This window comes from Periplaneta americana, chromosome 1, assembly GCF_040183065.1.
Source record: "Periplaneta americana isolate PAMFEO1 chromosome 1, P.americana_PAMFEO1_priV1, whole genome shotgun sequence".
Lineage (NCBI taxonomy): Eukaryota > Metazoa > Arthropoda > Insecta > Blattodea > Blattidae > Periplaneta > Periplaneta americana.
Genome location: NC_091117.1, coordinates 59515510 through 59543187, shown reverse-complemented (window position 1 = coordinate 59543187; position 27678 = coordinate 59515510). Strand labels below are relative to the sequence as shown.

Here is a 27678-nt window from a genome sequence, read left to right as displayed (position 1 = left end):
CATTCCTATACACAAGGGAAGTATGGTACGCATAATTATATACGCCTACATAACCTACTTGGAAGAGTTTATTACAATCCATTAGGGGTTGCAATAAATAAAAAAAATAATGTTATTCAGTTGTGATTTGACGTGAACGCGAAACAGATGCGTGCAGAATACATGCGTAAGTATACAAAGTTAATTCAAGTTCGGCATTATTTATATAGGCATAAAGATAGATAAATAATATTTACCACCGGATTATTCTCATACGCTCAAGTACAGCACATCAGTTAACTGTTAAGTGCCTGTGGCTCTTATGTACATTATTATTATTATTATTATTATTATTATTATTATTATTATTAATTGATCTTGCTCAGGATAGGGACCAATGGCGGGCTTGTGTGAGGGCGGCAATGAACCTCCGGGTTCCTTAAAAGCCAGTAAGTAAGTAATTATTATTATTATTATTATTATTATTATTATTAGTAGTAGTAGTAGTAGTAGTAGTAATAGTATTAAGGTAACATGGCTAAAACCGAAACAGGCTGCAAGCTTACCCCATGAAGTGAAGAAGAAAAAGATTATTATTATTATTATTATTATTATTATTAGTAGTAGTAGTAGTAGTAGTAGTAGTAGTAGTAGTAGTAGTAGTAGTAGTATTAAGGTAACATGGCTAAAACCGAAACAGGCTGCAAGCTGACTCCATGAAGTGAAGAAGAAAGGATTATTATTATTATTATTATTATTATTATTATTATTATTATTATTATTATTATACTTGTAATGCTAGTAAACAGTCAAACTTAGTTAATTTCAAGTTGAAGGGACCATTTAAAAAATTCTAATTATCCAAGATTTCGAATTACAAAAGTTTTAATTGATTTCTTACTTTGTACGCCAGAGCCATTTTGATTCAAATATTCCAACGTTTTTCGAGAGAAACGGTCAAAGCCAGCGAAATAAATGTATGAAGACCCCTTGTGAATGGTAGCTATTATTATTATTATTATTATTATTATTATTATTATTATTATTATTATTATTATTATTACAACAAAAATACAAATGACTAAGGAGTCTGGAGGTTCATTCACAGAACCACCAACACATAGGACCAGAGAAGCAAGGATATTCACAAAGAACTCAGTATTATAGAAAAATATGGACACCATAGATCCAAATGGCACGAAGTTTTACTCCGAATGGAAACCATTGTGTCCACCTCATAGTTTGCTTCAACTCATAACTTTTTGAATCAGGAACAGACTTGACTCATAATAATAACAACTCGTCATTTGTGAATATCTAGTGTAGATTAAACATTCTCAAGGGTGAAGACAAAACGGAGCAAAAGAAATACAGTGCATGTTGCCATTCGTATTTTTTAAATGTAATCTATTTTACTGCAACATTTTTTTTTTTTTTTCATTATTTTATTTTAGTAGGTACCACAATTTTTAGGTGTTTCTGTTTATGCAATAGGTCAGAGAAGAAGGAAAGCATTTAAATGGTAACGAAAGACGGTCCTTCCCCCACAGAGAACAAAGCTACACACGACCACCATGTGCCAGGACCAGGGTCTCCACAATACCTCCACACTACCGCTTTTCAGTACTCCTAAAATATTTTTTCCCACGTTTTAAAATTTTCCCAGGTGATTGTAAAAACCTTCTCTCTTTTTATTTTATTCCGTCGAAGAAGGGAGGCTGGTGGTGAGGTATTCTCCCCTTCTCTCACCCACTCCTATCCATCTCTTCCCCCTCTCTCTTCACCTGCTTCAAAACAATACCTTCCCCTCGCCCCTCGATCGTCATTCCGACAGACATTAAAAACCTTGTACAATACGAATTCTCATGGTTCCCACAGAGCCTCCTCCCCACCCTGCACACATGCACACGCACACACACGCGTTGCAGTGCGTTCAATGTGTAGTAATGCACAACTGCCCCCTCCACTTCTACTTCCAGCTGCTAACTTGTTACGGGAACTGTCTGGGAGGAGGGGAAGGTAACAGAGAGGATATTCCTTGATTGTTGAGACTCTCTGCTTCCATCAGTTGTCGAAGGACTTCCGTACAAGATAGTCAGGAGAGTTTGCATTTATTGAACCAAATGCGTATGTGCATCATATTGTATAAAGTTGTAATAATATTTTCTGAAGAACAAACAATAAGTGTCAGTGTAAATAGCGCATAAAAACTGTCGTATTTGTTTTGTTTTTAATGATCGATCTGTTGACGTTTTATGAAGCAGTCTAATTAATCTGACAGCTGTGTCAACAATGCGTTTGATGATATCGCAGATTGGATAGAAGTTGTTAAGTGACATGTGATTTGTGTACACGTAATATGTTCTAATTCTTGCCACCAACATGCCAATCAGTGAAGACGAATATGACCACCATAAAAATCAACATCACGGAATGTCCAAAGCGGAGCAGAGAAGGGTAAGAAAAATTATTATATAGCTTACTTTCATAAACATGTCAGTGAATACAGTATTTAGTATAGGGTATTTAAAAAAATCAGTTGAAACATTAAACCGCTATAAATAGTATAATATTTGAGATAGGGAAAAAATAAAAACATCAAAGTGTTGGGCAAACAACGGGGTTTACAAAACATTGGGAATATGTTGCCGTTCTCTTGTTCAACGTACAGAATTCTGTCTGCGACACCATGCACAGCATTTTGCAGATAATGTCTTGGAATATTGGCAATTTCTTGCGAGATGGCATCTTTCAGTTGCAGTAGGGTTGTTGGATGTGTCAGGAAAACTCGTTCTTTATGGTAACCCCACAACCAAAAGTCGGCCGGATTGAAATCTGGAGATCGCGGAGGTCACACTGTTGGAAAGTGCCTACTGATGACACGATCGCCAAACATCTGTGTAATTAATTGCTGTACGTTGAACAAGAGAACGGTGAACATATTCCCAATGTTTTGTTAACCCCGTTGTTTGCCCAACACTGTGATGTTTTTGTTTTTTCCCCTATCTCAAATATTATAATATTTATAGCGGTTTAATGTTTGAACCGACTTTTGAAATACCATATAAATGTTGAAAATAGAACCGCAAAAATCCAAGATTTATCTGTAAGAATACTTTTGAAACTGATCAGATTTCAGTTATTTCATTATAAATTTACAATGAATAAAAAACAAACCTAACCTATACGAAGGGAATATGTCATTAATAACTTCAATTCTGTTGAATATTTAAATATTTATAACGTGCATTATTTGTTTTCCATTGTTACAGACAATAAATCCTTCGTATGAAATAAAAATTAGTGTCATAGGTTATGAAATATGTTGTCAATACATACTAAGATGTTTTATTAGGTAACTTAGTTGAAGTATTACGTACCGGTAATTAATTTTTGTTCTTTCAGATACCTATCAAAACTACACTCATCCTTAATACATTTGAATAGTAGGTACCTAATTAGTTTTTATGTGTAGGTTATTTTACGACGCTTTATCAACAGCTTAGGTTATTTAGCGTCTGAATGAGATGAAGGTAATAATGCTGGTGAAATAAGTCCGGGGTCCAACACCGAAAGTTACCCAACATTTGCTCATATTGGGTTGAGGGAAAACCCCGGAAAAAACCTCAACCAGGTAACTTGCCCCGACCGGGAATCGAACCCGGGCCACCTGGTGTGGCCTAATTAGTTTAAAATAACAGTTGCTGTAGCCTATAACGCAACATTGGTATTCTACAATGAAAGGTTTTGTTCGTTGTTCTACAGAGTAGAATTTATTATTATTATTATTATTATTATTATTATTATTATTATTATTATTATTATTATTATTATTAGCCTATTGTTTACTTATACACGCTTTAACATCTAGGTTATATCGTGTGTGCGTGCGTGCCATGGACTATTGAGGTTTTGTGTATTGTCTCTGTGTTATAGGTATATGGCTTTTATAAATAAATATATATATATTTATATTTATATTTATATGATAATGACGGTTAGGGCGATGATGAATCATGTCTGTAAAGTTCCAATCTGGCACTTGCCTATGTGAATGAGAAAAACCATAAAAACCTGTCAGATTGGCTGGCCAAGAGGTTCGAACCCATGACCTCCCGAATGCGAGTCTAGTGCGTTCCTACTAAGCCACCTCGCTCGGTGATAGGATCTTATATCAGACAACGAAAACTATGGTTAGATTCAAAGATTAGTTCTAGAGAAAAACAAGAGATACCATTACACGCACAAATAAATGCTACGCAACAAATAATAATAATAATAATAATAATAATAATAATAATAATATATATATAAAAATAATTTAAATTTCTTGTCATCTTCGTTTCACCTTACCAACATTACTAATGGTTACTACTTTACAAGTGTCCGCTCTTGAAGTGGAATCCATACACTATTTGACAGTAGCAGAGTCCTGAAACGTCTTAATCGACCATAATAATTAGTATATAGTATTTAGTATCTATTTATTTAATCTGGTAGAGCTAAGGTCGTGCAATTAATATTAAATTTACAATTACTATTACAATTACAATAAAAATCAAAGTACGAAAAGATTAAGTTACCTGATTAATGAAAGCTAGACAATAATTCCAGAAGTTAAGAAGAAAGAAAAACTATTTTTTTTTTTTTTTTTTGCATTTACTGAATTACAAATTAAACCTAGAATAACAAAATTGTATAGTAATGAAATTGATTACTAAGATTAAGAGAACTATTTACAAGAAACCATGTCTGAACGAGTCTCAATTACTGACCAAGTACCTAGTAAGTTTGTGTTTGAATTCAATTTTATTTCGACAGTCCCTGATGCTAGTAGGTAGCGAATTCCACAGTCTTGGCAGAGCTACCAGAGCCACCTCGTAATCATAATCATATCAACAAAATTGTAAATTCTAAAAATATTTCTTGTTTTAGAAGGCAGCACTATGTACAGCAACAATCTCTTTTATAGACTAAATTCAAGAGATCTTAATTCAACTGATTTAACAAAATACTACTTATTGAAGTTTAAATGCACAGCTGAATTTCGATCCTGGTTAACCGGTTCAGCGATGATTTCAGACTTTTCTTTCCGGTGTGGTGGGGGGAGTTTGGAGAAACTGCGAGGAAGATTGAGTGGAGTATTAAACCACGGAATATTGTGATAAATTGTTAGGAGACATCCATATACTTTTGCCGGTTTTACGTGAAGTATTGCAGATTGTTTTGTTCAGGGCACAAATTTAAGAAATAATTGATCATCATTACACATTCAAATAAATTGCCCTGAACGAAACATCTTGAAAAGTACCTTCGGGTTTCGATTATTTGATCCAAAGACCATGCATTCTTTGTTGAGAATCAATCGACAATTTGCGGCAAAAATGAAAGAAATAAATTAACTTCATTGCATTCAAATCCACTACACTGAGCCAAAGAACAAAAATCAACAGAATTTGATGTATTAAAATAAAACCGACATCGCCACGTGTCTCCTATAAATTTACCAATATGTTTTAAATTTGTTTATTGTAATAATCTCTACTTCCATTTATTATTATTATTATTATTATTATTATTATTATTATTATTATTATTATTATTATTATTATTATTTAGTCAACTGTCCGAAGACAGAACTGAACCTCACAAGTGATACCAACATGGCACCACTTATGAGGCAACTAGGCCAGGAGATAATGGGGTAGGGTGGCCAGTTTCTTTCTCCTATTATTATTATTATTATTATTATTATTATTATTATTATTCAGATGTCTATGCGTTTTATAAGTATAGCACGTTTTGTTACGGACATACCATTAAGCTACTAATTTAAAGTTAAAATGTAACAAACTATTCCTTGCAACTAGTTTTGAACTAGAGAGATCTTCATTTGTGGAAGAGACCAACTATTTATGCTTATCTGTGTATAACAGAAATTTTTGGCTTCAGAAAAAAAAAACACCCTCCCTGATATAACCTGAATTCACGCTGGCTGGATCTTTTCTCCGTATTGATTTAAACAGTTAAATGTTTACAATTTTTCTGACATGTTCTTACTTGTTAGTGCACTGTTGCTCGTAACACTGTTCATATACGAATGAACAGCCATGCTCTATTGAATTACACCTGACCGTCATACAGAGCAATATATATAATATCTTAGCCATAATGTAAGATTGTAAGGTTTACTGTAGCCTATTTATCATTCTATATTTGTGGACAAAACATAACGTCCTTAGTTCCAGGAAGTACTCTCCTTACTGCGTACTGTAAAATATCTTCCATTATAAAAATCACCGAGAAGGTTGAGCTGTCTTCAGGCGGTGGAGTGGGACGAGGATGTTATGATTTGTCTCAAACTGTAACAAACAATAAAATGCTAACTAATTTTTTTTACTTCGTTATTTAACGACGCAATATCAATTATTAGATTATTTAGCATCGATGGGATTGGTGATAGAGAGATGGTATTTGGCGAGATTAAGTCAAGGATTCGCCATAGATTACCTGACATTCGCCTTTCAGTTTGAGGAAACCTCGGAAAACTCCAACCAGATATCAGTTCAAGCGGGAATCGAACCCACGTCCAAGTGCATCTCTGGATCAGCAGAAAAACGCGCCTCCCACCTGAGCTACGTCAATAGCTAAGTAGCCTAATTGATAAACAATAATTTACTACGCAATTATGAAGGAATATAATGTATTAGAATTCACACATTAGTGAAAGATAATAATATTAAAATAAAGAAAATCCGGGGGAGATGGTTTTAACTACTGACGTTTAATTTTAAAACAGCGTGCTGATAGCTAGAACTACGATCACAGGAGTAACATTATTTTATATTCAAAATATAGTGTTGCTACATCGTGTAATTAAAAATTCTTCGGACGAAATTTTGTCATCAACATTTTTGTCTCCATTTTCATCCAGGACTTATACGATGTAATCAGTGTACGCGAATTTTGAGACATTCTGTATTTATATAGGCTACAGAGTTATTGGTATATCGCCATAAATTAAACCTTGCAAGGAGAATGAAACATCTTCGATAATTTAGAAATGCCGAAACACTGGGAATGGTAAAAATTAAGTATATTCTAGACAATGCTGTGTATGAATTGAGCCGTTCAGAGCAGAAATGGTGTAAGTCAAGAATGGCTAATGAGGGTTAAAGTAAACATTCTGTAAAATACAGCGCAAAGTAGCAATTAATATTAAATTTATTTAAACTATTAGTAGTCAGTTGATAGCAAGAAGGATATATTAATTGCTACTTTGCGCTGTATTTTACAGAATTTTTACTTTAAACCTCATTATCCAATTTTGACTTACACCACTTTTACTCTGAACGGCTCAATTAGTTTTATTTCTCTTTCCTTATATTGTGTATATATAGATTAAAAAATCAAAGCGAAGATTAGGCCATAAGCTAAGGATTCATGAAAAGGGAGGTGCGAAACAACTTCTTAAGTGCAAATCAAATATATAACGACATGTTAATTATATATATGCATATCTCAAATTATTGACATGAATTTCCATAATTTCGAATGTATAATGTTACTTCTAAAGTAAGTTTCTAGTTTGAAATGTCTGTATTTTCTGTACATTTAACAGTTTGGTTCCATATAGATACCATTATGCTTTACCGGGGTTGTTTTCTTTTTTTTTTTTTTTTTCGATATGCATTTTGTTGCTATGGTGTTACGCTTGTATAAACAGTAAAATTCTGGTTAAGAATGCAGACAGCAATAATTTTTACTCAAATTTGATTCATGCTTCTCGCCTTGCGCATAATTATCTGCCTGACAATTGTTGCTCTTTGTTGCCAATTCAATTCTTAAAACTCCTCTATGAAACAGTGCAGAAGTCGCTAAATTCCTATATTTTCAAAGTAAAATGAGATTTTTTTGCCGTTGTGTTTGAGAAACCTGCTAAGTCCTTAAATCCGCAATACAAATTTCGTAATTTTTACCCGCTAAACAAATAATAAAAAAAACACCAGATCTAGCGAGAAAACCACTGAATTGGCAACACTGCTGTTGCTTACCTCTCATTATCCTTGCGCAGTTGTAAAAATGGAAATGCGCTTTAGGAGACGCTTATGCACGCCGTGGCAAGTCAGCATACTGAAATGGAATTTCCTACAATTTTTATGTAACAGTTATACCGCTGTGACTCGGTCCCCAGAGCCTCGTTTGTTCAGAACAGGTTGGACCACGGGGAGGTGAGGATGGGAATTGAGTAGGAGAGGTTATGGAATGCACTTCACTACTCCTTGCAACCCTCGAATCACCAAGTAAACCCAGGTTTCGACTCACTATTGTTTTGAAATCGCTGTAAGCTTATTTTTTAGGAGGAAAGTAAATTGTGCGTTAAAATCACAGCTTTGTTATGTTTCAAGATAAACAACTATTTTTAACAAAATAATCTGCCCTTAATGAGGGTGACCATAAAGATCCAGAATAAAAGCACTACAGAATAATTTAGAAAGACAAAAAGATTAAATACAGGAATTGTTTCTAAACTAAAGTAAAAAATCCAGAGAATGCAAACCCAATAGAATCATCAATGGCCAAAATATAAATGGTAATGCAATATTTGGATTGAATCCTTGAGAATATACAATAAAATGTTTTGAATTTAAAAAAATCGGAGACCGAGTGCTTTTAAAATATTACATGTGAATTTAGGAAGTGTGCCACGTGCACCAAACGAAATACCAGAAACACTCCACTGACTAGTGGGAATGTTACATTTCTCACTTAGGTATGGGATGCAGGACTCCTAAATGGATTTCTTCTCCTAATCAATGTGTTGTGACTGCAGGGCATCTCTCTCAAACCGGATTGTAGGATCAAGAATTATTCCCTTAGATTGAGTCCTGTGGATGACTACAATATTTGCTTTTCTGTCCGAATCTAAGGATGAAACGCAGTGGATCACCTCGTGTACCTCCCATCCACGACGCTTGAGGATATCAGCAATACCGGTCCTGGCCTTATGGTGTTAACTGTTGCGCAGCAGCTCCGTTTTTCGACAGAATCCCAACACGTGACCAAGAGTTTCCGTCTCGTTGCAGCCAGGATGGCGACAATGGGTTGTGTTGAAACTTCTGCCGGGCACGGTCTAACCGCAGATAGATTGCTGGACATTTTAATTGCATTAATGTATTCTGAAATTGATAAATTTGCTTTTGAAGACATCCAGGAATTTGCCTTGGGGCACTCAGAATACAGGATAACACCTTTGCCCTTATGAGGTAATTTACACCATGATTCAAAACGTCTGTTCCATAAGATTTCCTTCAATTGTCGACCTTTATTGCTGGGAGCAATATAAGACTTATTGATGTTTAGTCTACGTAGACTCAGTTGCTGTTCAAGGTTCAAGTTCCTTACAAAGTTAAGATGCATATCATTAATATGGTAAAGACGATTACAGATCTTATAATGTTGAATGCTGGCCTCCCATTCTGCACATAGAATTCCCAAACTTCGGACAATCTAAAATATGTTGATATGCATTACAGAATTTTTGGGTGCTTAGTGTGGCGTGTTATTAATATTTTTCCCCATATGAAACGCGGGGTAATTTAATTCGTAGAGTTCTAATTCAACTCAAAATCGTATACCATTTTACAAAATTAAAATGTAACATTTTTGTTATTTTTTTAAGAATCGGCTGACGTAATAAATAAATTCGCTCAAAGTTAAGCTAAGGTACACAGCTCCGTAGTACATATGAAGGGTTCAGAGCCATTATGGGCCAAGTGCCATTTATTAAAAACGGAGAAAACAAGAGTTAAAATTAAGTGCTTACCATAATTTAACGAAACATATAGCAAGCAAGATAAAGTATGCACATTAAAATTAAATGATATGTCAATCTTCATTAAATTATGGTATTTACTTAACCTTAACCCTTTCTTTCTCAGTTTTTAATAAATGGCGCTTGGCCCGCTATGGCTCTGAACCCTTCATATGAAACCATTGGGATAACCTCGAGGCTGTCACAAAGACCTTGGGGCTATCGTCCCAGACCTCGAGACTGTTACAGACCTCCGTCTGTCACTTAGATAAATTCTCATCAAAACCGCTCTAACCATGTCACAAACCTAGGTCACCTCGGAGTATCCTTGTCGCAGTCCTTGTGATTGCGAAGAGGTGTATAATATTCAGTATAAATTCAATACAATTACACTTATGGGAACTTGAATTATAAGGTCGAAACAGAAACGGTCAATTTGAAGTTATGAGCAGATAAGAAGGATTTTACTACCATATGAGCAGAAATGGTGTAAGTCAAAAATGGGTAAAGATGGTTAAAGTAAACATTCTATAAAATACAGCGCAAAGTAGCAATTAATATTCAATTTATTTAAACTACTAGTAGTCAGTGGATAGCAAGAAGGCCATATTAATTGCTACTTTGCGCTGTATTTTACTTTAAACCTCATTACCTAATTTTGACTTACACCACTTTTGCTCTGAACGGCTCATATATTTCGCACTGCGCCGTAGCAGCGTGGCCTAAGGCATAATGTCCTGGGCTGTAGGTATGGAATGAGCATAGACAGAGTTTTCATGGGGAAAGAAGTTTTCTCGTGAAAATTAGGTTAATGTATGGTAGACCTACCTGTGCCCACCCAGCATTGTGATGAATTTTGGGAGCTACAGTGAGTAGCGAAATTCGGTTTCGAAAGCCAGCTATAGTGGCTAGGGGGATCATCATGCCGACCATACGTTACCCTCGTACTGTTTGGATGATCGTTGACCTCTGCTGAGTCATGTGAACGTGAGGCCAGCAGTCGTCTGGTCGACCTTGATCACCATGAGCTGTCGTGCGACTGATTTAAGCCATAATAATTATGTTTGTTCAATTCAATATGACAGCTAGAAGTCCTGGGGAGTGAAACAAATGGTGTAATTCATCATAGCCTCCTATTGCAAGGTACTCAAAATTAGGAGTATAAACACCTTTTCTGTATCTACTTTTCGAGAAAATAATAAGATGGCATCCACGCAAACTGTAGTATAAAATAGTTAAGCTTAATGGAATTAAAAAGGATATTTTATTCTTCATTAAAGAATACTGGTTATGTGCTTTACTAATAATGGTTGTGTAATTATACTCGTGGAATAGCTCACCACATGAGATTCTGAACAACCTATCCAGCCCTTAAAAAAGAGGTCTTAGCCCTTAATGAGGCTAATTCATTCATACAGTACATACAGTAATTAAAAGTTTTATTGGGAATATTGCGCGACGGCTGTTACATTTCTCCAAGTGCCAATAGCAAAACTAGAACGTGGTGACCAAACGAATCGGGAACAAATTTGCTTAGTGAGATATTAATTGAAAACAATTGAGACATTGATATAGGAAAGCATGTAAGTCTGCTATACAAAACACTTACTCGGAGTATAGTGATGTATGGAAGTGAAACGTGGACCCCCTCAAAGAAAACCGTGGAAAAGATCGATTCTTTCGAAAGGAAAATCCTGAGGAGAATTTATGGACCTGTATGCGTGCAAGGGGAATGGAGAATTAGATATAATAACGAATTATACTCCTTGTATGGAGAGCTACCCTTGTCGCATGTTATTCGGATTAAGAGACTCAAATGGGCAGGTCATCTAATTAGGATAGAAGAACATCGAGTCCCAAAGAAGATATTTTCAGGAGACTTCGGAGGAGAAAGGCCGGTGGGAAGACTACGTAATAGATGGGAAGATGGTGTTTGCCAGGATACACTACAAATCCTCAAAATCCGGAATTGGAGAGTTGCAGCACAGGATCGACAAGGTTGGTGGAGAGCAACTGGGGAGGCCATGACCCGAAGACGGGCCGAACGCGCCATGGAAGAAGAAGAAGAAGAAGAAGAAGAAGAAGAAGAAGAAGAAGAAGAAGAAGAAGAAGCATTTAAGTCACAAAAACGAAATTTTATAGTACAAGCAAAAAAGTTTGTTATAAAGAACGCTACTTAACGCTAAAGCCATCTTTGATGAGCTGCTGAAACTAAACGGTTTTTGCTAGCGACATCTTTACCATGTCACTGGCGTTGATTCGTTCTATCTTATCCGTGAAAAAAAAAACCGATTTTCGATTTTTTGTGACTTACATGCTTTCCCATGTCAATGCTTCAATTATACCGCAATAATGGAAAATTTATTACAGGTCATGAACGTATCTTTCATCCATTGAAGTGAACTTTAACGATATGATGACAATGTCAAAACGGAGATGTGGCTGAACAGCAACGAAGCACAGCAGGATCGATGAAAAATTTGCGCAGTAGCATAATTATAGACAGCGAAACTAAACTTGTTAAAACATAGCCTACTTTAGGTCTCGTAACAGTAGTGTTTTAATAGTCATGGACACATTATACCATAGCCCAGAAAAAAAATTTTCAAAGTGCGCAGTAACCTTGGCACTTGTGCTCCTACCGCTTACACTGGAGTGGGGATTGAAACTCTTGAAGAGTACGGATCTGATCCTGTGAAGTACAGTTTACTCTAGATAGTGTAATGTAGCATTGTTCTATTCTTACTTCCTTAGCATTTTAGGCTAATCTTAAAATGTAAAATTTCTTAGCTCTGTCATACCTCGCGTTATTAGTTAGAGAGTATGAAATAATGACATCATGCGCGACGTAAGAAAGGAAGTACTATGTTTAGTCTGTTACCAAATTATAAAGTGAATTTAAACGCTAGTGGAATATACCTATGGGAACAGATCGATACTATCAGACAACTGGTCAAAATCATATGGACATTCAAGACAAATAATACTAATTTTACATTGCATTACTTCACCAGGACTTACCTGATCTTGAGTGTTTCTTGCACGGCACCATTTTGCATAATTTCCATGTGCAGAATGAGTCGCATCGCAGATACGCCATTACACGATCTAGTAAAAGAAATTGAATAGATAACGATGATGATAATAACGTTACAATAGCCTAATTTTTTTAGGTTATTTTACGACGCTTTATCAACAGCTTAGGTTATTTAGCGTCTGAATGAGATGAAGGTGATAATGCCGGTGAAATGAATCCGGGGTCTAGCACCGAAGGTTACCCAGCATACAATAGCCTAATAATTATGTTAACTTAGTCAGAACTTAGAAACCTCTCATTATTATCTAATATTTATATACTATAATGTTTTTCATGTGACTTTATTCTTACGTCTCATCTTCTTCGTGGTCACAATATTTTTGTCCTGGCGCTTGTAATATTTAATTTTACAATAACTAGTAATGTTGTGAAATTGTCTTAATGTTGGGACCATCACAGGATGGCTCTCTGAATATGTGTTCCATATGTTTTATTTTTATCATTTATAAGCTCAATGTACATTTTATATAATAAAGTTTTCTTGGGACAAAAAAAAAAAAAAACATAACTAACAGCGACTGAATCTTAACATTTGAGCTAGGCAACACTGCTTAAGCGCGAGTGACTCGTGTTGTTCTGGCGGCTAAAAACAGCTACCTCCATGAGCCAAGTCGCATGAAAAAGGGTATAACTTAGAAAATATGTACAAATTTTAGTTACATGTTACTAAAGGTATTTTCTTCACTAACCTTTACAATCAGTGACTGTTTGGAGAAAGTTGGGGAGTGGAAACAGCCACTCGCGTGAATGGGGGTATTGAAAATTATGTTCATTCATCGTTGTGTAGGTACCTGACGAAAACATTAAGTCCCCCCACCCTCCCGTTTATCAGTAGTTATTGTAGCAGGAGCATCCTTTTACCCATAACGTTTCACTCACTATTTAAAATGACGAAGAACTGATCTTCTAGAATCTAGAGCAGCGGTAATCAGAACACTGCACTGTCGGGCTAGCGTCTCTTACCCGCGGACAAGACAGCCCTAGCGTGCATTCGTGGCTGCTGGCGAGTATGCTGTCTCTATATCCTTTGTGCACGACGGAGCGTATTTCCTTACCCTCCATGCACTCTATCCATTTCAGCGAGTGCTGACGACCACTGTTCTAGAGTCTAGGACCTAGACAAATGTTTTCAGCAGCTTATTTATTTACTTACTTACTTATTGGCTTTTAAGGAACCCGGAGGTTCATTGCCGCCCTCACATAAGCCCGCCATTGGTCCCTATCCTGAGCAAGATTAATCCAGTCTCTATCATCATATCCCACCTCCCTCAAATCCATTTTAATATTATCTTCCCATCTACGTCTCGGCCTCCCCAAAGGTATTTTTCCCTCCGGTCTCCCAACTAACACTCTATATACATTTCTGGATTCGCCCATACGTGCTACATGCCCTGCCCATCTCAAACGTCTGGATTTAATGTTCCTAATTATGTCATGTGAAGAATACAATGCGTGCAGTTCTGTGTTGTGTAACTTTCTCCATTCTCCTGTAACTTCATCCCTCTTAGCCCCATATATTTTCCTAAGCACCTTATTGCACCTTATTCTCAAACATCCTTAACCTATGTTCTTCTCTCAAAGTGGTAATATAACTGTTTTATAAATTCTAACGTTGGGTTTTTTGAGAGCAGACTGGATGACAAAAGCTTCTCAACCGAATAATAGCAGGCATTTCCCATATTTATTCTGCGTTTAATTTTCTCCAGAGAGTCAGATATATATTTGTTACTGTTGCTCCAAAATATTTGAACTTTTCCACCTTTTCAAAGAATACTGTAATTTTATTTAGTAACAACAATGTAATTTATTCGTCACAACAATAATTCCTTTCTACAATTCACCTTAAAGGCTCTCGTCAACAATTGGATCTTCACTCACACAGTATTCGTTATAGCACTCCACCGACGACAATGACAATTTACTTTGACTAGTACGAACAACAATTAACTGTTAATCTTAACTAATATTTACAAAGCACTATTTACAAATCAGAACTATCAGTTCTCAGTTCACAGTTCTTCTATCTCAGTCACTCGAGTTCACAGTATCTCGAACCACAGACCTTCAGAGACAGTTCACTGTACTCGAACTCGGGTCCCTCCAACTGCGGTCCACTGCACTCGAACTCAGGTCCCTCCAACTGCGGTCCACTGCACTCGAACTCAGGCCTTCGGATGCTGACGCAGATGCGGACGCACACTCGAGTCGAACTCCGGCTGGCTTGCTTGCTCTGGCTTTCTCACTGACTGAATAACTGAAAACTCTGAAACTCTAGTTCGCTGGCGCCTGCTCTTTTATAGCAAAATCATAGTTGCGAGAACCTTCTACAGTTGTGTAGAGAATTATCTCGATATCTCTACATCGACAGACTCCTGGAATAGTCGAGAAGGTCGTTCCACATTCACTGCGTTAAGTAGCAGCTGCGCGCAGACTCGTTGCGTTGACGTAATACACCCTCTCTCTTCTCTCCACCGCGCGACGTCACTCAATGTTCCGTGGAGCCTGTGCGATCTGCTTTCTTGCGGGACGCTGGTCGTGAGTTCGATTCTCACGTCGCTGTCACAATACATTTCCAATTTTTATATTACTATTTTGTACCATGTTCTGATCACGAGACATAATCATATACTTTGTCTTTTCGGGATTTACTTCCAAATCTATCTCTTTACTTGCTTCGAGTAAAATTCCCGTGTTTTCCCTAATAGTTTGTGGATTTTCTCCTAACATATTCACGTCATCCGCATAAACAAGCAGCTGATCTAACCCGTTCAATTCCAAACCCTCTCTGTTATCCTGAACTTTCCTAATGGCATATTCTAGAATCTATAGCAAAGTTAAAAAGTAAAGGTGATAGTGCATCTCCTTGCTTTAGTCCGCAGTGAATTGGAAAAGCATCATCTAGAAATTGGCCTATACGGACTTTGCTGTACGTCTCACTGAGACACATTTTCATTAATCGAACTAGTTTCTTGGGAATACCAAATTCCATAAGAATATCATATAAACTTCTCTCTTAACCGAGTCATATGCCTTTTTGAAATCTATGAATAACTGATGCACTGTATCCTTATACTCCCATTTTTTTTTCCAATATCTGTCGAATAACGCCATATCATCAGTAAATCTTATCAACTTTATGCTCGACCATGCCGAAATGTAGTAATTATACACCTGGTAGCAGTCCTTTAATGCATGTCATTAAAGTACACCTACTCATTAAAGTTCAGGTGTTCAGCCAATGACAAGTCAGCTTTGTACCGTTATATCGATTATTCTCGGATATGCAATCGAAAGACAATTAGCGAAAAGTCACGGAGGTTGGAAATCCAATACTGTCGCAGAAGGTTATGTTCTGTTACTATAATAATTAGCGTTAATTGTAAATAATATTCAAATAAATTCAATTTGTCATCTCGTTTTTCAATTCTAAATCAATTTCCAGGTTATATCAGAGTAATCTTCATCTTATTCTCTGCCAAGGTCAATGACATTCGGCCTCGGAAAAAATCAATACTTTCGCGTCTGCGCACATCTCACAATTCAGGTCAGTTCGCACATAACCATAAGAAGACCTAATTTTAAATAATTTCAAGTTAGAAATATGGTCGAGCATAAAAAGTCGTATGAAACTTAGTCTACCTATAATGGTAATTAAGACGCTCGTATGAAAATTATGAAACTCGCTTGCGCTCGTTTCATAAACAATCATATTTGCGTCTTAATTACTACCATTATAGGCTCGTTGCACAATGTACTATTAATTAAGGATGTTTAATTCGCTACATTATGCTAATGTTTAATTTGTAGAACATGATTAGCAGCCTAAATTATAGAAAATAATTTGGGGGTCCGCCAAAATGAAATATGAGCTTCAAGGGGTCCGTGGCACTGAAAAGATTGAGAACCACTGCTGTATATCACTGAACTTGGCACGAGTATAGAACTTTTGTATTGGAAATTTCGTTTGCCCGGAGCGGCACTAAAGCAAGAAACTGCTCTGTTTATGTATCTCATACTTTGTTGTTCTTGTGCAGAGCAACAAGCCGATCATGGAGAAGCGGCGGCGAGCTCGCATCAACCACTGCCTCAATGAGCTCAAGGCCCTCATCCTGGACGCGATGAAGAAGGACGTAAGTCGAAACACATTTCACTTTCCAACTGACAGGTGAAAGGTTATGTCACGGAAGTGGAACAATAATTCCCCTCCTAAGACAATCGATCAGATCAATCATGTGATTGCCACGGCAATCGAAAGGCATTGCTTGTTAAGATGTAAACGACTGATTCTTTTGACCGTGGTTTATGAGTCTCGTAGAGGTCCCACAGCTAACTCTCAAACCACTAGAAGCTCATTCTCTGTGCTCTGCTGGTCTCTGTAGTGACAAGGTCAAGTGGCTAGGGTCAATGTACTGGCGAGTCCAATCAGCTGTTCCCACCAGTGATCGGAATTCGACAGTTTGAGATGTGTAGCGAATTACTTCGGTGTCAATTAACATTCTCATTCCAAAAGTGCTCCTTTCCCGAAGTTCTGTATTGTTGTTTTAGTTATACTTTTTAAATTGATTTGTGAATTTATTAAGTAAGCTAGAATGACTTATCATCAAGGTACCATATAACGTAACACCGCCTCTGGTGACACAGTAATTAAAAGGGACGTTGAAAACAGCAGCGGCAGCAGCAGCAGCAGCAGCAGTAGTAGTAGTAGTAGTAGTAGTAGTAGTAGTAGTAGTAGTAGTAGTAGTAGTAGTAGTAGTAATGCTTGCAAAAGCAAAACATGTCAAAAAATCAATGTCCTGAGATCCAATTAGATGCAAAATTGTCATAAATTATACTATTATTGAACAAATTAACTATTTCAATTGTCTTGGCTGTCTAATATAATATGAAAATGAGAAAGATATAACTCCTTTAGATAACGGGAATCATCAACAAAACATTCAGGTCAATCCAAGCACACACAAAACACACGAGATTGAAAATATATAACACCCTTGCTATATCGACACTCTTATATGGATGCGAAATCTGGACAATTAAAGAAGCTGATACTTCAAGAGATATTTCAAACAAAAAATTGTAGTACAATTTTGCTCGTATTTTGCCTCCTTTTCGAAATAAAAATTGTTTTTAATATGAAACATTTCACAGCGTGTTTTGGAAAAACCATTGCTTGAAATCCCAATATGCTCAGTCAATTCAAGAGAGCAGTGTATTATATTAAGTGACTGAAAAGTTTTAGTCTTGCAATATTGTAAAATCCTTTGCAGAACGAAAGTTACATTTGATCGGATCAAATTTCTGCACATTTAAAACACAAAACTAAAATTATTTCAATCATTTATTAGTATAATACATTGCTCTCTTGAATTGACTGAGCATATTGGGAATTAAATCAATAGCTCTCCCAAAACGCTATATGAAATGTTTCACATAAAACAATTTTTATATCGAAAGGAAAGCAAAGACGAATAAAATTGTATTAAATTCTTTTGTTTGAAATATCTCAATGAGAACCCCCTGAAATTAATGACATTACTTACGGTTCATCTGTAGTCTATATAGCTAGATACTAACCAATGTATTTTCATCTGACATTCTATAAGTATTGCTATGGTGGTGGTGATGGTGGTGGTGACCACGGCAACACGATGAAAGCAACTACTTCCGCTACTACCGAAATCCCAGAGCCAGGCACTTTTGTGATTTTCATATTATCGCAGTCTAGTATATACAGTCACGAAGGTCAATACGTAGTAAATATGCATCCATAGATAGTTGCTAACCACTAGGATCGCTAATATCGCCTCATTACAGACAGTGCGAAATAGTACAGGCACAGTCTATTGTTCCTAGCACCCTCACAACTCAAATTTCGTGACTGTATATACAGTACTAGACTGTGATATTATCATCAAATTTTGAATTTATAAAACGTCATGTTTTATTCATATTTACACAATTTCATAATGAAGTCAACTCCGCAGACGTAACAAGCTCTATTCTGTATATAGATTCTAACGGATGTATTTTCGTCTGACATTCCTGCGGAAATGGCGATGGTGATGGTGGTGATTATGATGATGACGAGTGACGACGAAGACTACTACTGGTACTACCGAAATCCCAGAGCCAGGCACTTTTTTGGTTTGAAATACACGATGCCGGCAACTACGTACTGTACATCAAACAAGGTCTTCTGCCACTTCACAATTCGTAGAACTCAGAAACTCTTGTTCACGGGCGACCGCCAAGTTCAGAGTCGAAGGGTGACATTTTAAAATAGTGTAAATAAAAAAACAGGCCTGGTTCGGTTTAGTGACGGATGAGAGTGTTTTGTTTCCTGCTGCCATCTGTTGTCGTGTTCCCATGCCGTGTTGTGGCTGCTCAACAGAAGGGTGATGATACGTTCCCACGGTCCCTTTCTTCTCGCGGAATACCGCTACTCTCTTCCCCTAACAGCATCACAAGGGGGTGGGGGGAAGGGAAAGGTAAGCTTGCGACTGGGAGCTGTTATTTCAATTGTCAGCTATTGCAGTCCATTTTAATATTAATAATTAGGGGGAAGGTTATCATTTGAACAATGGATGCTTCAGACATACGGTCTGTGACTCCAAATTTATCTTCTCCTGTTGTGTGTAAATTGAAGTAGCGTGTCGGCAGAAATTACATGTTTTACTGCGACCTCGTTCATGATGATCATCTTCATAAATAGACTACGAAAGAATTTATAGATAAAGAGTTCCCACAGTTGCATTTCAATAATACGAGTGTGCGAATACTGGACAAAAAAATCTTAATTTTGATGTCCTGGGTTAATACTGCAAATCACATTAACTTTTAAGTTAATTTAAATAAATATTTGATCAGGAGAACAAAAATTCCTTTAGATCAGTGCACCTCCGTGCATGCTTCGTGGAAGGGAGAGGGAGGAATCTGGCCTTACTTGATGCGATCGATCAGTGCAGATTAGAGTAGTAAGTACTTGACGAGTAGCGGGAAATGTTTCACATGAAACAGAATGTACAACAGTAAGCGGGAACACTTACTGATAATCTATGGCGCCAAACAGCGGCCAATGAAGCCTCACTTCAGTCACGTGCTATTGTTTATATTAGGATTTTTCTTACAGCGAAAAGATTATAGACACTTGTGAGTGGTTTGTGTACGTACGCGATGGCAAAAGTTCAAATAGTGATTTATGTAGGTCTTCCAGCGCAGTACATGTAATTAACATTTTTTAAACCTGTACTTCGCTTTTCTCTTGTTATTATAACAGAAATACGTTTTCATTATCTGCTAAAATCATAATTTAATTTAAAAATTGTATAGTATAATTACAAATAACCTGATTAATACATTAATTAAATGAACAATTGTTATGAAGAAGTGTCATTTTCTTTAGATAAAATGGACATGGAATTAGAAGATGAAGATGTAAATGTGGAAGTAGGAGTTCGCACTTTATTTAGTACAATAGATTCATGCTCATCGACTTACCTGGAACCAGTTGGCGACACTGACTAAACAAAAGAAGAACGACCATGCGATAAATTGATGGTGATAAATCGAGCTGCAGAAATTATCGCGATATATGACTGTGTTTGGTTGGAATTCAAAATTTCAATACACTTCATTGGCCGAAAATGGAATGACATCATTATAAACGAAATAGTCATTGTAACTTCCTGAAGTTACACGACAATGGAGAAAGTTACACAACGTGGAACTGCACGCATTGTATTCTTCACCTGACATAATTAGGAACACTAAATCCAGACGTTTGAGATGAGCAGGGCATGTAGCACGTATGGGCGAATTCAGAAATGCATATAGTGTGTTAGTTGGGAGGCCGGAGGGAAAAAGACGTTTAGGGAGGCCGAGACGTAGATGGGAGGATAATATTAAAATGGATTTGAGGGAGGTGGGATATCATGCTAGAGACTGGATTAATATTGCTCAGGATAGGCACCGATGGCGGGCTTATGTGAGGGCGGCAATGAATCTCCGGGTTCCTTAACAGCAGTAAGTAACTTATCATTGATATCATACTACTTTCGTTGCGAGTTCCTATCAACCGTGAGCTCTATGTCTGTATAATTACGAGTGCTACAGTATTTCGTCGTTGATTTTATGAAATCTCCAATGTGATTTTACAGAAAATAACTTTTCAGTAGGAAAAAAAATAAAAATCAATAGGCCTACCCTGATCCTCGATGATTTAATTTATGTTCAGCATATTCACCAATATTTTCTACTGAGTTATTTCATATTCTTATGTAAGTTCATTGATTTTTAATTATATTTTTCTTCCTCCTGAAAAATTATTTTCTGTAAAGTCACAAAGAAGATTTCATAAAATCAAAGACGATTTACTTTGTAGAAAAATCACCGGCTAGCAAATTCGTCGCGCTTGCGTAGCGACCGATAAATTTCTAAGGGGTCAATACGACTGAACTGTTCTGATCTTTAACTTTGAAACTTTCCATTTATCGGTAGTAACGAATTTCACCTCTGGAATGGAATTCTTCATATCATTGTGTTAGCAAAATCCACGCAGATTTTTGTCTATTCCGAAGGTTGTGAATCCAAACGCAATTATTTAATCGATTAAGAGAATGTACTGAATTTCAATACTTCAGTGTATGTCATGACGAGAAATGTCTCACTCTTGTAAATTAATTTTAAAGTAGTACCTATAGAATGTAGTATATGACAAATTTTCACTTCAGAACTCTTTAACTAATATTTTAGTTTAATTAGTCTACCTATATTATCGCACAGTCTCCTCCCTTTTTCCTGAAATGTTTCGTCAAAAAACACGGGAGGGTGGGGAGTTATGAAAGCGTGTTTCTGAGGAGGATTTATAAAGCAGCCATTAGTGCTTAATTACTGTACTTGGCCATTGTGACTAACAGGTACATTAACACACCATGACTACCAAATATGGTAATTACAGTCTTCAATATTTTCCATAAAAGATGGAATTAGATACAGCACAAGTAAAATTAGGAGTATATTGTCCAACGTGAGTTCGTTGACCCTGGGATTTTGTGTGTGGTAAACATACTAAGATGCAAAACAAAATTCTTGCCACTAGAAACTGGTTGAAGGAAAATTCCATTTTTCTTTAGGCCTAAATATTATATTACTAGGAGATGTTCCTCTGATTGAGGTTCTGGCTGATATGTGTATCTATTGTCAAGCAGTACATCTCACTTGACGATATGTGTCAGAGGAAGAACAATGGTTTGTATGCATCTGAAGTCTGACTAGTGTAATATGTAGCTAGTCGGCGATGTATGCAATTGAGGGAGAAAGGAACTGGCCACACTAACCTCCTGTTATCTCCTGGTCTAGTTGCCTCATAGGTGGTGTCCTTCTTAGTATCACTTATGAGGTTCAGACTGTCTTCGGACAGTTGACTAAACAACAACTAGGAGATGGAAATCTGTGATATTTAACTTCATTATTTTTAATGAAAATTAAAAGTAAACATAAAAGCTAGACGCTGTGTAATAATATAAAGGAACTGTTCCAATGAAACACATAAACATAAACGTTCAATTAAACTTTAACATAAAAGATTGCAAGCTCCAAGCTTCTGCGTTTACATCTATGCAAAACGTATAAAACCAGCCAATCAGAACGCACAAGAAAATCAATTCATACAAAGATGCAGCGTTGAAAGCTAATGTGTGGAAATCAAATTCACATGAATTTAACTGTGAATCTAAGTAAAAAATATATTTTATATTAATGTATGAACATAACCTATTTCGTTTTATAATGCTTTGCAATGTTTTTACTTTTTATTGCTGCGTCTATTGCAAATGTCGTGGAACCAGAAAATACTTTGAAATTTTAATTTTATAAGGCAATTCTGCATTTTGTTAGAGTTGATGTTAGTCAGTCGAGAATGAAACTCTCACGAGGATGCAAGCAGCCATTTTAAGTCAGTTGTCTTCCTTTCACTTGTTTTCTTTTTTGATTGGCTAATTCTTACGTTTGTGTCTTTCATTGCGAATGCCTACATACCAGTAATAAAATTTTAAGCGTTTAAGTTTTGTTATTATGTTTACGTTTAATTTTAATTGTAAATTAGTCTTTAGGGGGAATTACGTGAGACATAAGCTTATGTGATAAAATACGATATCTCTGAAACTTGTACAGATAGGTAAAACTGTACCTCAATACAAGTATTCAAAATCATTAATACAGTCGCATTATTAATGTCGAAGTGTACTTCATTTTCATAAAAATGATTCACTGTTATCATCTTACAGCCTGCCAGGCATTCCAAACTGGAGAAAGCTGACATCCTGGAGATGACGGTGAAGCACTTGCAGACAATACAGCGGCAGCAGCTGGCAGTAGCCGTGGCCACTGATCCTACAGTGCTACACAAGTTCAAGACCGGCTTCAACGAATGTGCCACAGAGGTCAGTCGATACATCGGCCGTATAGAGGGCGTGGAGCCAGCAGTCAAACAGCGCTTGGTAGCGCACCTTGCCAATTGTGTGTCTGGACTTCAACAACTATCTCCCTTCACTTTCGGCGGCAGCAGTGCAATCACCAGCGCAATCGGAGGTGTATTTCCAACAATGGGCACATCGACAGCACTTCATTTACCTCTTCAGCAAGGACCAAACACCCCTTCGAGCACCACAGGTTTGCCGACAATATTACCACAAGTTCCACCAGGTGATGTTAACAACAATCATCATCACAACACGGGTACCAGATTACAGATGACTGGCGGTCTACAGCTTATCCCAAGCCGCTTGCCAACTGGAGAACTCGCCCTTCTGCTTCCTAATAGCGGACAAATCCCTGGTAACGTGCTACCATTCTTCCCACCGCCACCCGCCTCGCAAGGAACGTCCACAACGACGTCAACAACATCGACAACAACGTCAACAGTGACCAATACTACAAATGTAGGACCTACTTCAACCGTCACAAGTGGTAGCATCGACAGATCGCATCCAAGTGCATTTACAGCTGTTATGAGGTGCCAGAGTCCCACGCTGGTTCAGATCAGATCTAGAAGCCCATCTTGTCTGCAACAGAACGCAAGTTCATCTCGGAATAGATCTGGTAGCCCTCCTCTCCTGAGCCCGACTTCATCCATTTCGAGCTGTGATACAACGGACACTTATCCTAGTCCTAACACACCCCCGCCACAGATTCAACAATCTGTAGTAAACTCTCAAGTGACTATTTCAAGTCAACAACTCTCAAACCACGCACAATCATATCCTGTAACAGTAAGCACAAACCAATTTAAAATTCCTCTCGGAAGTCCATCATCAGGATTCAAAGTCTTTCACTTTCCTGTGATGGAATCTCAGAAACCACCAGCTTCACCACAGCAACAACCGTTGGTAACTTCAACATCTTCGCCAGCTCTTGAACTTTCTGGAAAACACAAAACAGCAATGCAGATTGCAGATTCTTCAACACAGGCAACTGGCATTTTGGGGACAGTGACTGAAGTGAAACTGGCGTTCAAAACAGTGCCGATGTCGGCAGGAGAGCCTCTGTCTACTATCCCAACCACTACCACGTTCCAGAATGTCTCATCTTCAAATCCTCCCTTCCAGCATACGCTTCCTGTCACGTTATCAACTCCAGTGGACCAATGTCTCTCTGTTGTGACGACAACTCCTGGAACTACCGCATTTATTGAAGGACCTCATATTACTGGGCATAAGGTTCCTCCACTTGACTTCTCTATAAAGAAGGATGACTTCCAAAGTGCCTCCACACAAACACCCTCTTGCAGTAAGAGACCACTACCAGCAAGTTTCATTTCAAGTGAAGCTCCCGAAGATCTCTTTCCTTCGCCAAATAAGATGTTGCGGTTATCTTTCAACATGCAGAATGAAGGGCCTCAGAAATCTGTTCCTGAGGTAGGTGGTGGCTTGTTGAAATGCTCGGAGTCTAAAAGCCACCTCTCTGTAGTTGTGGAAGACCTCTCAAACAAGCCATCTACGTCAACGAGTGTTGTAACTACTACATCCACAACACAAACGAACTCTAAGGACATGTGGCGACCTTGGTGACGGAAGTGACCTACTTTAAAGTCTCTATTCACATGAACTCAAATACCCAAACTGTCTTTCACTAAAAATATTATACATAAAATAAAGGCACATCAGAAACAAGCTGTGATGTAGTTTATAGAAGTTCACATTCCAAAGATGTATAACCTCCGTGAATTAAAAAATATATATATAAACACATACTTCAAAGTATTTTTATGAAAAATTTCCTTTCCTATCAATTAAAAAGGAGTAATTGAAGACCTCCCCGGAAAAAGGAAGTAACATCAAATTCTTGAAATATTCTTGTAATATACGGTAGGTAGAAAAAAAAATTGAATTTTTTTATAACATTAATTATTGCATTCAATAGCTGAATGAACTTTTATCCTTGATTAGTCAAATGGTTGATAGTAAATATGGGCCTAATGAAATATGCCTCTGAAATTAGTTTCCTTTCTCCTGAAACATGAATTGTAGTTTTGTTGGTTACATCCTTATTCCGGAGAGGTCTTCAATTAGATAAACCTAATTTATTTATTTCATTTAGGGACTTATAGATCATGTAACTTGTGTAGACTATACAGGGTCAGTACATTACACTTCTGATCTATCCACCCAGTGAATACTAAGGTTGGCGAGGGGAATGGAATTCCCCCTCCCAAAAGGAAACTTATTCCTTCCCGAAGATAATTATAAAAGTTCAGTATTAAATTTTCATTTCCCCATACCTAGAAAATGTATTATTTTCATAAGTCAATAATCATTATACCCGTTCATCCAGTATAATACCTAATAGGCTAGACTTATAAATATATTAACATAATACATATAAACAAAAGAATATAAATTGCAAAACCAGAATGTAACAGCACATTTCTTAAGAGATTTATGTCTGGTTCAGTGGCGAAGCTCTTAAGAGGCTTAACCTACCCAAAAACATTGAGTTATACCTAGTGTTAGTAGGCCTTCCATATATTAAGTTCACTATTGGCAGTTATTTCAGGATGGAGAGTTCAGTACGAGGCTTACCTTCACAATAATACGTTGCGCTGTATTGATGTTCTGTAAATGGGCTACGTTGTTGAGTGTTAGTTTAATCAAAAGTGCATATGCGTGTGTGTGTGTTACATATTAATTTTGTATAAACTTGCTTACATTGAGAGAACATCGAGGCCATTATTTGTAGAATTAAAAGAGAAACCATTTGTAGTTCACAGACGGGAAACAACCCAAAACTGTATTGGCAGAAGGAAAGAGAAACCGTTTTCAAGTTCGACGTATGAAACAAAATGTGCTTACAAAGATAGGAGATTGACACCACTTTTACATACGATATTAAAACAGCGGATGAAGGCAAAATAGAAATTTTCAATTGTCGTGGTATACGAAATATCCTTGGCTGACAGGGTGCTCTAGACAAATCAGTTATATTGTTATATCTGTATTCTATTTGGGGGTAAAAATGAGTGGTCATCTTATGGAGTCGCCTGTGTCAACAAATTTTGATAGAAAAGTTGAGAAACATCCGCTGTATAAAAATATATAAGGTAAGTAGATTTTTTCAGTCTACCCAGTATTTATACCCTAGCTTCGCCTAAGGAGTCTGGTTGTAATACAGCATCTCTTGATGAACATGTTTCTTGGGATGACTTCTAGTTTATGAGTCAAATTGTGTCTCAGTGCTTCTCAAGTTGTCTACACCATGAAGAAGAAGAAGAAGAAGAAGAAGAAGAAGAAGAAGAAGAAGAAGAAGAAGAAGAAATTACTGTGATCTCTACAATACCGAATGCTATGCATATATTATTATTAGGAGTTTAAGACTAATTACAGGTTATGTCACTCTACTGAAACAGGCACTTTTTTTTACTTATAATGAAAAAGGCTTAAAACGGTACTGTTACAAATAATATTAGAAATATAAGATGTTCAGTGGCTGAAATGTTGGAAGCAATGTTCCAAACTGAACAGGTATTTGAATACGCCTGAATCTTAACCACAAATAACTTGAATGTTAAATTTTGTATTAACTTAATCATATTGGATGATCAAGATTATACTTTGCAGATAATATTTTTGTTTTATTTGTTATGTAACGACGCTGACTTTGGTAGATCATTTAGAGTCAATAGAATTGGTTATTGCGAGATGAGGCCTAGGATTCGCCACAGATTACCTGATATTCGCCTTTCAGTTGGGATAATTTTCGGTTGAAATTCAACCAGATAATCATCCCCAGCGGGAATCGAAAACACGCCTGAACGCATATAGATAATATGATTGGCAACTTAAAACATGTCATTTTCGTATTTTTTTTTTCTATTTTAGTTTACTCAGACATAAAAAATTATTTTACATTATAATAAGGTACACGGTAATTCTGGAGGACGAGCACTCCACAATTTTCGAATTATTTTTTTTTCTTTCTCGCAATTATATGCTAGATTTTCGAAAGGTACCTGTAATTAAAAAAATTCAGAAACACTTAATTTCGACTGTAATCTCACATAACCTATCACAATCTAATCTTAACTAACCCAAGCAAAACTAACCTGACCTGACCTAACCTAACATTACCAGGTGAGCTTAGTTTTGCTTAGGTTAGTTTAGGTTGTGATAGGTTATGTTACAGTCGAAATTATGAGTTTTAGAAATTAAAAAAAAAAAAAAAATCGAGCGTCCAAGTATCGTCAAGAAATATGAAGAATTTCATATTTATTTGTGCCTTACTAGACCATTTTGTT

At 36.7% G+C, this 27678-nt stretch overlaps 1 protein-coding gene across 1 annotated transcript; it reads left to right on the top strand.

Annotated features, from left to right (window-relative positions):
* The first annotated feature begins 2053 nt into the window (after positions 1-2053).
* Positions 2054-25130, top strand: LOC138696298 (uncharacterized). Its single transcript, XM_069821062.1, has 3 exons — positions 2054-2436; positions 16925-17020; positions 23174-25130. Exons 1-3 carry the CDS (start codon positions 2362-2364, stop codon positions 24953-24955), a joined length of 1953 nt encoding a protein of 650 aa, XP_069677163.1. The 5' UTR covers positions 2054-2361; the 3' UTR covers positions 24956-25130.
* Positions 25131-27678: the final 2548 nt, after the last annotated feature.